The sequence below is a fragment of the Antrostomus carolinensis genome, unplaced genomic scaffold (genome assembly GCF_000700745.2).
Source record: "Antrostomus carolinensis isolate BGI_N321 unplaced genomic scaffold, ASM70074v2 scaffold25268, whole genome shotgun sequence".
NCBI lineage: Eukaryota > Metazoa > Chordata > Aves > Caprimulgiformes > Caprimulgidae > Antrostomus > Antrostomus carolinensis.
The window spans coordinates 4,654-19,989 of record NW_010332675.1 but is presented as its reverse complement, the minus strand read 5'-3'; the positions used below and the strand labels follow the sequence as shown (position 1 = coordinate 19,989).

The 15,336-nt window shown below is 37.4% G+C and overlaps 1 protein-coding gene across 1 annotated transcript in view; it reads right to left on the bottom strand.

Moving 5' to 3' along the window:
• DMGDH (dimethylglycine dehydrogenase) overlaps window positions 1–15,033 on the bottom strand; it is a gene marked incomplete at its 3' end in the record, with an annotated part of 22,742 nt that extends 7,709 nt beyond the window's left edge. The window contains exons 1-6 of the mRNA XM_010173599.1: window positions 14,908–15,033; window positions 13,493–13,657; window positions 12,842–13,046; window positions 5,757–6,005; window positions 4,360–4,558; window positions 109–278 (exon numbers count right to left, since the gene is read on the bottom strand). Coding sequence (XP_010171901.1) covers window positions 109–278; window positions 4,360–4,558; window positions 5,757–6,005; window positions 12,842–13,046; window positions 13,493–13,657; window positions 14,908–15,033 — 1,114 coding nt within the window. The remainder of the gene's footprint in view (window positions 1–108; window positions 279–4,359; window positions 4,559–5,756; window positions 6,006–12,841; window positions 13,047–13,492; window positions 13,658–14,907) is intronic.
• Window positions 15,034–15,336: the final 303 nt, after the last annotated feature.

The window sequence follows — 15,336 nt, the reverse complement described above, 5'->3', positions numbered from 1 at the left end:
TATATATATATATATATACACACACACACAAAACCAGAGAAATCTAGAGGCAGGTTTTGTTGGAATCCGTTTTTGGGATATAAAAGTATTTTTAAAATACCTTCTTACCAATGTTATTAAAACCATAAGATTCTCTTGCTTTGGCTGCTGTGTATTCTGTGGTGGTCCACTTTCCGTACCGGTTGGGATCTAATTCTATCAGGTCAAATGGAGGTTCCCCCTCAAGGATCCAGTCACTGAGGTACTTTCCTATGCCACCAGCATGTATAATGCCATACCTTGAAAACACGAAAAAGTCCTGTACTGTCAAATCTTTTTTTGTTGGTTTGTCATTAAAAAACAGTATTTGCATATACTAATAACACATCCCCTAAAGTATTCTAAATTTTTCCCTCTGTTTGTTTGTTTGATCTATTTTGTCTTGTTTTCCAACATTACATGCTTTATTGACAGGTATTTCTATTGTCCCACTGTCAGCAGCAAAACTCCATTGCTGAAGTACAGCATTTGCAGTGCTTGAGATTACAGCAAGCTCACTCTTTCTCTAAAATTCAGAATTTAACCATCTTTTCCACGGACATTAGAAATCTTCAACAATTAATACTAAAGAAAGTTCTCAAACTTCTGGTATCCATTAAATATACTTCCTAGTCATAGACTACCTCTTCTTTTTCAATCATATTTGATTAAACTAGTCTCAGATTTGAAAAACCAAACTGAGACATTCTAGCAGCTACAGTAAGTGTATGACAGTGACAAGGGCAAAAGCAGCAAAAGTCAGGAGACAATACCACTGAGACAGCTTTAAAGAATCAGGGAATGTGGAAGAACTGCAGATAAAACTAGAAGACTTGTTTGCAGTGGTGCCAGAATTGAAAGCTGCTGTTTCTCACCTGATTTACCTTCTCTGTTTTTCACTACAGCTGCAAAGAGAACCGGTTCCAGAAAGCTTATGCTAACAAAAAAAACATGTAGAAATTTTCTGCTACCAGTCTGTAGGAAAAGCCTCTCCTGTTTCTACACAATGAGTTTGTGAAGGACGAGGCTGCAGAGATCTCCTGATAGAAACCTGCATTATAGAAACCACATCAGACAGAAAAGGTAGATGCTCAAAAGTTATGAAGTGATAGATGTAAGGTTTCACTATTTGAACATTTTGTACATAATTCTAACTTTCCAAATGCTTGACAACTTGACATCCATAGGGAAAAAGCTGTGTGTGAAATGCGCTCCTGTGAGGTACCTTAAGTGGACAACTGGGGACAAGGATCTTCACTGTGCTGCAACATGTGTATGTCACTACTCAGTCTACATATGACCAAACAGTACTATGAAATGCTGAATTACAGGCAGTTCAGATTTGACATCAAAATATTTAATGACAAATAATTATTAATACTGAATGATTTAAAACTTTTTAATTTAATACCTCTGTGAATTAGTTTGCTATGTCTAAAAAAAAAAAGTGTCAAAATACTTTCCTGTCTAGGGAAGATGTGAAAATAATTTTTTAGTTATTTGTGAAATGCTCCAATGAGCACAACAGAAAAATCCTTGAAGAAACAGTAAGTCTGTCCGAAACCAAGTTTAGATTAGCATGCAGCAAAATCGCAGACACACACAACTTAATAGTGAAGACAAAACAAAATTGAACTGCTGTTCATCAATTTAGCAATGAAATAGGTAAGGATCTTGGAGGGGAAAAAAAAGATGTAATCACTTAATTCTAATGCATAAGAAGAATGAATTCAGATTACACAGACAACTTAGTTCTGGCATTTCCTAACTGCAAAATGCCCGACTTCATAATATTAATGAGATTACTTTGATATAGTGGGGTTTTGTCTGCAATTTATTTATTTGTTTAAATAAAACAGAAATGTCAAACAGTTGAGCACAAGAAGTAATTCTCTCAAACACACTCCTTTAGGCTGTTCAGAATAAATATTCAGATTCTCAGCACAGGCTTGTATCAGCGTAGTTGATGAAGTAAGGATGAGTGCTTGTAAACTGCCAATCTGCAAGTACTACAGAAGAGCTAGCAATTGCTGGAGTTAATTTAATTAGGCAACTGTTTGTTATCAATGGGTATAAGTTTTGTGACCATGGCTATGATGCCTTCAAGAGCAGCTCCAGAAGAAGTTTTAGAGAGCTTAGACCTCCATGCAACGTTCACTTCAGCCAAAAGCACAAGGGAACACAGCACAGAGACCACTGCATGACTGTGCGTGGCAACAGACCAAATACCATCAAGTTTTTTAGATTCTCACTGATTTTCAACTCATCCCATTCTTTTTCCTAGGAAATCTGAGTTCTTGCACATCATGGTTCCTTTTCTAGTGTCTCTGCTCCAAGTTTAGCCATTTTGCTATCTCATTTCTGCAGGAAAACTGTTCATTCTCTGACTGATAGAATGCAGGAATCTTAGTGTAAGATTCAGTCTCTATTCAGTGTTCATGAGCTGTAACACTTATGGAGACTTGTGCATGGGCCTCGTGGGCAGATTTTGTGAAGAACAGCAGAAAGGCATATCTTTAGGAGAAAGGTCACTCCTGACGAATATGAAGTTCTTTCTTGGAAAATGGGGAAATTAGAGCTTTTCAAAAGAAAGACTCCACCTGTAAAACCTTAACACAGTTAAACAATACACCTTCCAAAAACCTTGTGTTTTGGAATAGTTCCACTGCTTTAACTTAAACCTTTCTGAATAAAGTTCTAGTCTACTCTTGTTAACATTTTCAAAGCTGTAAGTAACTGAAAATAGCCTTAAAAGGGAAGCATTGAGCAACCTTAATAATAAACAGTGCTACAAGCTCCGCTAACTATACTTATTAACTGCTTTGCACATTAAAATGCCTAGCAAGCTGCTAATTTTAGGTAATAAAAATCCTCTAAACTAACGGCACTAAGTCCTCTGTCACAATGTCCCTGCTAGGTGGCTATGAGATAAGGATTTGCTAATGCACACAAAAAATTACAACACTAGCAGAAACACTGCAGTGACCCAGAAGTGTAGAACAGAGTCAAAAGTCCCTGAAAAGCAGACAGAGCAATCCAATGACAGCAACATAATGCAACCTGTGTTGAAATATTTAGAGATTAATCAAATTCCTGAAATAAGTTGTTTAAAGAAATTTAAACATGTAACACTAACCTTCAGTTATTCCTATATGGAACTTAGATTCTGCTCCCATTGACACCAGTAAAAGAAAACAGGTTCCAAAGTCTGGCAGCACAATAATGGACTTAGTCTTTTTGGTGTACAAGGACTAGGCAAACCACTTTTGTAACTATAAGTTCTGCAAATGTTACTAAAAGATAACATTTTTTTTTCTAAATCCAAGCAGCAAAGGTGAATACCTTTCACAATGAATCATTGCAAAATTACCAAACGTTTTTATTTTGAGGGCCTCAGAAAGCACTTCGGTGGTACTACCTTATCTGATGATCTAAGGGTTTGTTTGGTTTGGACAAAAAAATAGAAAAAGCTGAGGTGGATTTTGAACAGCAAGTTAGGCAACTGGAAAAACAATGCTAACAAAATGTGTTCAATAACATGTGCCCAGAATTGTATTCAGTTCATTCTATCCATCTTGAATCAATGATCAAACTAAGACACTTAAAGAAAAATCAGTAAGAGTTTTATCACTGACTTCAGTGGAGCTAGAGCGTCTAAGATGTAAGTCACATTCAATGAAAGTATCATAATGGGCAGGAGAGAATAAATGACACCAGTAAAACACCCATTCTTGTTTTCACATTGTCCCCATGTGCTTTCCTCCAACATCCAGCAACGTACTTCCTCTGCTCAACCTTCCACAGTCAGAACCATTACTGTATTCACATCCTTAAAGCAGTCAGTCACCCAGTGTGCTGGCAGTCTCTTCTGCTTCACCCCAAACTTAATACCTCATGTTAGAAGATTACCCTGTACCAATCATTCTTGCCACAACTTCAGTGACACCAGTTTCTGCATATGCAAAACAACTGTTGAACATAATGTAACTCAGGGTAATACATAAAATGAACTAGAAAGCATATTTTAAAGCCCAGTATTTTTATGACTTCAACTTGCTGCACGACGCTTCCAAGTACTATGCATTTCTTGCTGCTTCATGAAGAGTCACAGATACTGGCCTCCAGAATAAAAGGAGGAAACAAACTGAAAAAATAATCAGTTATGAAGAAGGAAGAAAGAGCTTGTATTACGTACGTAGTTGTAATTAAGACTATTTCCAATTACATTTCACATAAATTAAGTGAAAAACAACCCCCAAATCCATAAAAATTTGCAAAGCTTGAGCCGACTGCCATTTTAACAATATGACAGACAAAAGTTGTCACGAAGAATTTACTCACCCAAAACCAATAGCTACCCAGTAATTTCTGACACCCTGATGTGGTCCCACCATAGGAAGAATGTCTGGAGAATAGGTGATAGGACCTGCAATTGTGTTTACGATGTCTGCATTTTTCAGAACTGGGATCATTTCCATAGCAGCCTCAATATGCTCCATTATTCTGTCTAAATCAGACTCAAAAAGTTCTTTTCCAAAACCTGCACAAATATTTGACTCTTATTATATACTTAATTACATTCAAAGTACTTACATTTTAAATACTTATGCAATCTACATATATAAAAGTTATATGGAATTCATCAGTGAGCAGGTTCAAGCTTTTGCCATCCTACACAAGAAAAATGGTGTGCATAAATCCCTAGTTACCTGAAGGATCAAGTTTATTGTCACTGCATTTACACTGTTCTTTATACATATTTGTTTAACCCTAAGGTCACGCAAATTCAACAATGAAGTAGAAAGGAAGTGGAGAAATACAGAAACATCCTTCTGTGTTAATAAGACCCACTTATTTTTCTCAATATGCCAACAATTCAGGGAGGGGAAGAAAGATTCTGCCTGTGTCAGTTTATGATTTCCACAGTGTTTAGTGAATTCCTCAATATATTTCAGACTTCAGTCTGGGCTCTAAGTATTAGAACATCACTCTGTAGAGGGATTTGACACTACTGGAGACAGTAAGTTCAGGAAGCTGTGACAGTGCAATACAAAGCTCAACAATGCTGGTTCTCTTCCTTAGGAAATATGCTGTGTTTTTTAAAACAGCAACACTATTGACTTAATACAGTTTTCTGTCGAGAAGTGAATGGAAAGCTGGAGCCTAGATATAACACAGTAATTTCAACTTTTTGGTTTTTTTTTTTTTTTTTTTTTTTTAATAAGGAGCAGTATGACATGGTTGGGACTTTTTGTACAAAAATTCTATACAAATCTACAACTCGCTTGCACTTACATTTCGGCAGAGCATTTTGTTTAAGACATTCCTTTGCTACACCTGTGTTCTTATTTGACAACCACATTATCTCTATGGGAACAGCAAAAATCCAAAGCCCCTGTCAGTATGGTGGAGAGAACTGTAACTTAGAAAAATCCTTATTCAGTTGCAAAAGGCTACTGCATCTAATCACAACACACAAGCAACTGTTCAGAGAGTAAGACTAAGTTGTAGATATGTATTTTGTGCCTATTTCAAATAGGTTTTTTTATGTTACATTTTTATTTCTATTCACTCTTATTAGAGCTCTATTCCTTGAAAAAAAGTTTCTGCATTACAATCATGCATTGCAAATATTTTCTATTTTCCATCACATAAGGCAGCATAACAGGCTGGGATTTATACACATTAAAACATATGCTAGTGCTTATCAAGTTTGGAGATTTAATGTTCTTAATTACCTGGTGGGACTCCATTTGTTACCCATGAGTCCTGCAGCTTCATCTTCTCCTCACTTTCATATGGACCAAATAAAAGACCATCCCTTTCTTGCCTTAGATAATATGATCCTTCTAAGTCACGAATCACAGGCAATTCTGTTTTTAGGGCTTTCACTTCAGGGATAGTCGATGTCACAACATACTGATGATGAACGGGTATGAGAGGGTGCTGCAGGCCAATCATCTTGCCTACTTCACGGGCCCAGAAGCCTAGAGAAGACAGGAAACAAAACAGAAATATTCAAAAACTAATTTCAATGAATAGAATATAACAGTAAAACATTTGCAGGAAGCACTGTACTTTATGGAATGTGACAAAGAAATTTTTTTCCATATTTTTAACTTTCAAATTATTTTTCATTTTTCATATCCAGCATAATTTTCCATCCGTAATTCCTTGTTCTTGTTCTTAATTATACTGCCATATATTATTCTAGTATACAGATATTGAAAAAATGTAATTAGAAAAATATAAATTAGGCTTCTAAAAGTTCAGAAGATAGTTTAATTAACAGTCCCACAAATCCCATGGCTTATTTCAGCAAAGTAGGTCTGCACTGCAGTCCTAGCAAAGTCAGAGACACTTAAAAACCAGAATAAATTAGCTTACACCATAGCTGTTAACCTAGCCTCTAAGTATTAACCAAATGAGCTACTACGTTTTCCCAAGACAGTATTCAGTGCTAACACTCCAACAGAGCAATGCAGTACTTCCAGCCAGCTAACCTCAAGAATTTAAGTTTCTCTCCTCTTTCACATGCATTACATGACTCATATTAATTATGTCTTTCACATAGCAATCAATTCATTATGATGTTCATATTGGTGAGTAGTCAGTGTGCTCTTCCATAGCTGTGCAATTAAAAGTTCTGATACAAATTGTGACCAGAAAAAGCAAGCAACAATTTCCCTGCCCTTGAAGCCTATACAGGCTCTTTATATATACAACTAGGTGTAAGTTAAAGGACTGTTGTGGTTTAATCCCAGTCAGCAACTAAGCACCACACACCTGTTCCCTGTATTATCAACACTGTTTTCAGCACAAATCCGAAACACAGCCCCATTCTAGCTACCGTGAAGAAAATTAACTCTACCCCAGCCAAAACCAGCACAAAAACCTAGTTCTTCTCCATTATGGTCCTTCCAGACTCACTGTTTCCAGCCGGCAGGACTTCACTTAATGAGGTATCTGTCTTAAAGTCAAGGACTGGAAGCCACTTAACTGTCAAACTTACTAGTTTGGGCTCTACATCATGGCTCACATCTGCTGTGAGGTTGGAGCCAGGAATCAGACAGATAGAATTGACTGGGATGGCAGCTGCTGTAAGAAGCTTGGATCATCCCTCAGCCCCACTTTCCTGACTGTTTAAGATCAAGGAGTGGAGGTTTCATAAATGGGAATGAAGGGGGAAAACCCAATCAGGCAGGAGTTCCAGGGAAGTCTAGGAGTGAGGGTTAGGGGAAGGCAAAATGGAAGAGGAGGAAGAGGTAGCAGGGCCTTCCAAATAAAAGGCTATGTGTTACATGGCACCCAGGAAAAGAAGGCAGGTCAGTCTGGTTCCTGTGTAACCAGCTGACTCCAAACTGTTTAGGAAAACACAATTCCAGCAAGATTTGCTACCCAACACAGCTGCCCCTTCTGGGACTTACACTCCTGATGCCCAGTTTATCATACAACTCTTCTTCCTTTTTGCTGCTTACTTGTCTTACCTGGATGCTCCCACCTCTCTCTTCAATTCCATGCTTTCCAAGAGCTGGTCAAAATTTAGCTGACAGGGCCCTGAGGGCACTAACAGCAGTTAATGATCCTGAGCAGCTTCACGTGAAACTTCCATGCATAGCCCTGCTCATGGGCCCAGGTCAGCTCAGGGCCTTTAGAACCTGTCTGCACTGGTTTGATTGCAAGTGTGCCTGTTTGCAGCTCTGTCACAACCATGCTCACGCATGGCCATGGACTTCATTGATCCAGACCCTGATCCGTGGATTATTTCCCAGCCTGACCTCAGCCCAGTCTCGTATCTGTGGTCCTGCCTGTGAATCACTGGGCATTATCTGATCCTGGCTGCTGTCACCAGATCTGTTATGTCATCTGCAGATTGACTTCCAGGCTTGGCCTCCATCTGGCTTCATCACTATGGATCTGCCTGTGCCTCATCCCCACAAACGTGTCTGGAGATCTGGACTGTGGGCTGACCCCAGCTGCTGGCCCTGGGCCAGCCCCGCTACCCTCCCTTGTGCCCTGTGGGACAGAGCCCTTGCTGGCTCGGCCCCTGCCCTGTCAGCCTCATTACCACACTTGGCTCCCTGTCCTACGGGCAGCCACAGGCCTGCGCTGTGCGCTGACATCCACTTGGGAAGACATCCTCTCATCTCCGGCATGGCCTAAAGCCAGGGCAATTAGGGAAGCTGAGCTGGGCCGTGCTGGCCTTGTGCCATTCCCCCATGCCAGCAGGGCTGTCAATCTCTTATTTAATATTACATACCAGCCTCAGGATTTAACACCCAAAGCTTATAAAAATGCAAAGTTCCTGAGGAAAACGTTTTCTGTGGTGACTCCCTTAACAACAGCTGACAGCCTGGTCAAGCAAGGGAGCAGAAGATCCAGGATCAAGATAGTCAGATCTGTTCATTTAAAAGCCACTGCCCAGTAAATACTAAAAAACAGTGTCTGTTGTTCAGCTTTCATCATATGTAAGAGTTTTGCTTCTCTAAAGGCATCCTGACCACCTGGAGGAGATTCACTGACAGAACACTTCTTAAGTCAGTTAAACTAGCTCAGGGAGGATTATGCCATAGCCACACAGTGATTCAAAACATCCTTTAAGGCTACTGAAACCTGATTTATGCTCCCTTATTAAAAAAAAAAAAAAAAAAATCAAATAAATTTGAATTTCTAGCATATCTGCAAGGGTTTTCTCCATTACACATGATAAATACAAATGTGGATTTAAGTGGAGGCTCACAGTCTTTAGGGAACTTCTTTTGATTTGGGCATTTCCTTGTCACCTACAAAGAAAACAATTCTAAGGTAAGGTCAGCTAATGATCCATAAAGACAGAAAAGTGAAGTAGCAGAAAATTCCGTCTCTAGTATCATTAACTCTTTTCCTGCTTGGACTTAAAAAGGTATTTGGAAAAGAAATAATGCTTTGGGAATGTGCTTCTAATAAATCCACTATTTTCCTTACTCATTAAAACACAACGAGTGGGAAAATATAGAATAAGGATATTCAAGCTCTTCAAATAAATTAGAAGCTTTATTTTAGGTCTTTGAAATATAACTTTGTTTCTTTCAATATAATTATAAATTTCGTAGCCATTAAGTTTGCAGAAGTACATTACAAACACAGCTGATTTTAAAACGCTTTGGAATTAAAAGCAAATAATTTAGGTGTGTTCAAAATAAAATTTTAAATATTGTACATCTAAAAATAATCACACTTATAAGAACCTATTTAATTGCTCAGAATAACAATGGCTGACATTTACTAAATGAAAAATATTGCCATTTCTTTGTTTAAAGTTTTTGAACCATGTGCAAAAGCTGTTACAAACACAAAAATGGCAAAAGGAAGAATATGTTCTCTGAAACAAAATTCCAATTGGAAGCAGATGTCAAGTCCTATCACATATAGTAGAGATAAACAAAGGTATAAATTATATCTCTAGGACATTTGTAAAGATTAAATTGTAGAGATTGCAAACAGCTGATGCTGAAATATTTAGTAGTGGTATTACTTGGCATATCTGTTGAACTATGTAATCTGACTATCTTGTTTTTAAAAAAAGATGAAATTTTCCATCACTATGTATATATAAATGGCTATACAAACAGTGTGTAAATGTCTGCAAACCTGTGCTTATATACACACACACATACTGTATTTAAAAATGAAATTCACTATTTTTGCAGACTTTAATCAAACATTCCAGTATAAATAGGCTGCAAATCACTTCAGCAGGCTCAATATCAGTTAGTCCATGTCAGGGATTATTTATTAGGCATCTGCTTTCTTCCAAAATGGAAATCTCACATAAGGAGCAGCTAAAGAGTGGTTGTAACTAGTCTGTTCCAGTTCCACAGCAGATGTCAGTTGGGCAATGAAGGGGGAGAGAGAGTGCAGAGAGCCTTCTGAAATATTTTTCTCTGCTCGTATTGCAACATGAGCCTAAAGTATGAGCTCTGAATTATACTACTCATGATCTGTAGTGGAATGAGGCAAGGCTGAGAAAAAGAATGGATGTTAGCTGAGAGAACATTTATAAGAGATATGGGTTATACAGTATTGATTTCACATCCTTAGCCAGAATGCTAAGCAGTATGTGCTTCAAATGTTCACTCTGGCTGAACAGTTAACTACATAAGAATTAACTAAATATATTGTTGGTTTTATAACTTATTAAATTTAAAAAATATGAAAATTTCACAAGGGTGGATTCTAATTTGTGCAAATAAACTTTGAAAAGCATTTACTAGAAAACTCTGCCCAATGTCAATCTAAAACATAAGCCAAAGAAAGATAACTGCACTACAAAAATGTAAGGAAATTACTACATCTGTGATACTTCATCCATATGATGCAGAGCCAATGGTTAGAAATAATGAGTGCCTAGAAGTTTGTGGTCTAAATAAGAAGTCTAATTGCCAAAAGAGCTGCCTTTCCATTCCATAATCTTGGATCATTCCCACACCAATATATCCATACTGTGTAACAAATGACGTAAGGATCCTATTAGTAAGAGAGCTTGTGATTTTGTAACTGCATGCTGTCCCACAATTCATGCCTGAAAGCCATAAACTGACAGTCCAAAGGCAATCAAATATTGATGCCTATCATCTTCTAAGTGCTTGACTTTCCAGTCTAAACAAAATTATTTTGATTTGGTTTCCTGGTTTCTGTGGTTCCTTGCTTTCTAAAAAATATCTGAGCTCTTCTACTACTCTTTTTCTCCAAAAAGAGATGTGGCACTGTATAGACATCATGACACTTCATGAGCATGCTTAGAACCTCAAGGTGAACTTTTTCAGATCCCTGCTATTTTAGCTGGGCTCATAACAATAACAGGTGATCACCTATGTATAAGAAGCATACAATGAGAAAGCACACTTGCCAATGGGTTTTCCAGTTAGTCTTTACTGAAAGCCTGGAATGATCTAACATGGGGCTGTCTACATCCCAAACACTGAAAGAAAGGTCATTCAGTAAAGCTTGTCCTCTCAGATGAGCAGATAAAAGATGAGCTCTCCTTTATCCCATTCTCTCGAAATTTCTCTCTATCTCCATCATCTCTCCTCCCCATCCCTGCTTGTCCTATATATATATATTCTTCTTTTCTGCTCAGTCTCATACTCTACTCTTCTTACTCCAGTCCTTACATCCTTCTTCAGTTATTTTGTCTCTGTGTGCAAGTCAGTCTTCCTTGTTTGTCATATCCTGTCCCACTTGCCTTCTCTGCCTTCCAATCTATTCCCATCTACATTTTTCTTGCTACTCTTACAGTATTTCACACTCAGGCAGCCTGAATTTTCCAGTCTCAGTTTCAAATACAACCAGTCCTCAAGTATCCAACTTAATCTTTTTGTCCAGAAAGTGCCAGCTCCAGTTCCCGTAATGAAACATGTCTAATCTGTTTCCACTATCCCTCTCAATGGTGTCATCCCCACTGTTGCCATCCCCACAGTCCTTCCTGGTTTGAGCTTCCTTATTCAGCAAGCCCTCTAGCACATAAGTGTTCCACTTGCTGCCAGTGCTCCTAGCCACCTCCAGGAACCTTTCCCAAAGATTTCACTCACCCAGCCTATTCCCCTTCTAGTACAACTCACTCATAATTCCAATTGTCAGCCATGGTTATCCTACCCACCAACAAGAATAGTCCCTGTCTCACTCAACTTCTTCATTTTATCTGCTTTGCACTAGTAACAGATGCTTTTTTCTTTTATAGTGCACAGACGTAAAAAGGAATTATAAAGACATATCTTTGCTCTCAGTTCACTTGTCCCATTTGAGCAAGAAGAGAAAGTCCTCTTGAGCCATCACAGCTTCCTACTGAAGTCTGATTATTCACTGAGATGGGATGTATGAAAGACTCATGCCCTAAAAATACTGTGATTCAGTTTGAGACAGAGTCTGCAAAAACTTCATCCAAATGGTGAATATTCAGCATGTTTTCAAACAATTGAAAACAGAAAGTCCTCCACTAGGAAGTAGAAGGTGCGCTTCATGTCACAGGTGCCAACAGTTTCACCAGTAATGTATTTTTCTGTAACTCGTATAAAGCAGCATAAAAATAAGTGAAGTTTAGATTGAATACAGGTTTTTAGACCTATCAACTTGTTTTGGAAAACAAATACAAATACAAAGGACTCTTGCCCAAAAGCTCTTTGAAGCAGAAACATCAGTTTGGCTTCCTTAACACAATGAAGAATAAAAATTGCATATGTAAATACAAGCTCCTTTGAGTTAGGATATTTTTATTACATGAAAAAATGTATTGTTAAGCCAAATGCATGTTTAAAATATGATTCAAAGGGCAACAAAAATGTTCTGTTTCCAGGATATGTGGATAGAGTCAAATCTCAGAAAGATAATACTGAAATAAGCAGGGTTATCTTACTTGCTGCAAATCCTCAGTCTCTTTGAGAAAACCGTAAGACATTTCTACTTCATTTGTGCTTCCCTTCTCCCTTCCTAAGTAGCTCTTGTAAGATTTTAGAGGATGATATGCATAGAGAGTATCCTGTTTCTTCTACACAATTTGCTGTAGATCAGTAAAGGTCCCTTCTGCTACTAAAATCTAACATGACAGTCCAACTAGTAACCGCTGGAGACAAACCAGAAAGAAATATTATTAATGCCTAGTCAATGACAATTAGCATGAGAGCTAAATTTGCACATTACTGTAAAGTAATATGCACAAAGTATGTTTTACCACAAACCAAGTGAATATTCAAAAACATTACCTATTCCTGTAAACCACACAATTCGGTGCAGACGCTCCACATCAGCAAGCCTGTAAATCTGAAGAGTGTACAAATGCTTATGTTACCTGCAGTATTCACAATTCTCTTTGTCTGAATTATTCCAAGTGGAGTTTCAACGTCCCACGTCCCATCTGATCGGGAGTTCAGGTTAGTCACTTGGATGGGGTAATTTAATTGGGCACCATATTTTCTGGCTCCTGCAGCCAAGGCCATAGTGAGAGAATAGGGATCAATATGACCATCTCCAGGGTTATACAGGCCAGCTAAAACCTAAATGGAGGTAAAATCCCACAAAATTAAAGAAACAAAAATTTATCAAAATTAACTAATTTTTTTAAAAAACACTATTTTTTGAGCGCAGTAAACCTTAAAGAGCCAAATCAAAACAGATTTTCAAAACATATAATATCAGGCCTTCAGCTAGCCAACTTAACAATGGTGTAAGGAAGAAAAATTGTCCAGCTCTCCCATGCAAAGGCTGCAATGCTTTAATATTATAATATTACATATATTATAATTAATAGTATGCATACAGGCATAAACTATGCATTAAAATGTGCATAGGCGATTTTAGTTTACAAGGCATCTTTTTTTCACTGAAAAATAAGAATTTATTGTACAATTTGTATAAAGGAAACAAACCTTATGTCTACGTATCTGATAAACCAATATTTAATTGCAGTGGATGTTATTTTTCATAAAATTAGGTTATTTACCGTATCCATGTTCAATAAGGGAAATAGCTCTTGTACTTTCTCAGGTGTGATCAGGTACTGCTCTATTGGGTGCCAACCAGCACGAGTCATTTGGTATTTGAATTCATCCACCCTAGTGGGGGTTGAAGCAATTCTGATGCTGCCAGGCTGATGAAAGCCCACAGCCTAAAACAAAAAGCAGAAGTGAATTACTGAAAGATCCTTTACTTATGTCTATAAATGCATGTTCCTATGCTACGGGAAGTCTGCAGGAGTTTTGCCACTAACATCACAGAAAAGAGACTCAAATTAAGTTAGGTGCCCTTGAAGGAACAGAACTGAGATGTAAACTCCTAGAGAAAACAAAATATGAAAAAAAGTTAACAAATTAACTTCCTAGGTTAATACATACTATCTTCAAAACAGTTGGAAAAAGCTTTTATTGAATGTCATAATACTATTATTTTATTAAGATTTGATTAATATTTGAATTTATGCATTTATACACTTTCAAAATTAGAACCAGACGCTTTTCAAAAATAAATGTATAACAGTTTATATTGAAGTCTATCACCTGCATAGTTTTCTGCTGAGATGCTGCAGAATAAATTTAACTAAGCACCTTTACTGACACTATGAATAAACACCTGCCTTTCTTTGTCTTTTTAATAAAGTAGAAATCTGTCTATAGCTGGACACTGAATGCTCATTTTCTGGTTACTTCATCTTTTCTGTGTTTCCTCATAGGACATGAATATGGCTGAATAAGTCTTTTCATAGATCTCACAATGATAATCTGCTGTAGTACCTTATTTAGTCAAGCAGCAGAATGAAGAAAAAAAGCATTTAATTACAATTATCAAGTTTGTAGACTAGTACACTAAGGATCATGCAACTTTTGCTGCAGTGTGAAACAATGAATTTAGTAAATGAAATCTATATGGCTGAATGATGCCAGATAAGAAAGACGACTCCTCGTGCTTCTCTGCATACCCATTCCTTAAGTCACTAAATAAAAACACATCTCAGAAAGGGATGGAAAGAATTGCAGCAATCTTTTCAAGTACAGACAGCATCATATCATATGAATTTTTCAGTGTCAGGAATGTATTATAATCAATCTGCTCATTCCAGATCCTGTATCAGATACTATTTTAACTCCTATACCAAGCTAAAGTTGTGGACTCTCAGTCTGCTGAGCTTCTGAGATGTTTGATGAAAACCATTTTCTTAAACTTTAGAGGGATCTGGGAAACCATCTGAAATATTTAGAGATTATATGCAGGCTGGAGAATACATTTCAATAAAATGGGAGCCATACAATAGTCATGAACACACACACATCATCAACTTGTCAACTCCAAACGTTTTTGTAAGACTATTAGTAAGGTTAACATTGGTCTGAATTAATACTTTAAAAAGGTTAAGGAGATTACCTGTCCAGTCTCTTCTTCCAGCTTTTCATAGAGCTTGATGCTGTAAGAATGGATTTTCTTCAGGTTTATTCCAGGATGAAAATAAGTAGTTAAACCAGCCTCAAAAAGAAATAGGAACAACAACATAGACTTATGATTAGAAATACAGTGTTTTCTTTCCCTCCTTCCAACTGTCATTCAAAAAGAACCTGTCAAGATACTGTAAAGAAAAGCAACACACGGATAGAGCCAACTGCTACAAAAATAAAATCCTTTCCCTAGTTATGGCATTCTTGTTCTCTGCACACATTTTTCCATCTGTGTTTTCTCATCAAATTTGTCAATCCATGACACTGTTGCAGTTGTTCTCTACTATCGTTTCCTTTCTCCTTATTCAGTTGTCCATTTCAAATCTTTTGGAAGAGACACACATCTCTATTCCTGATAAGC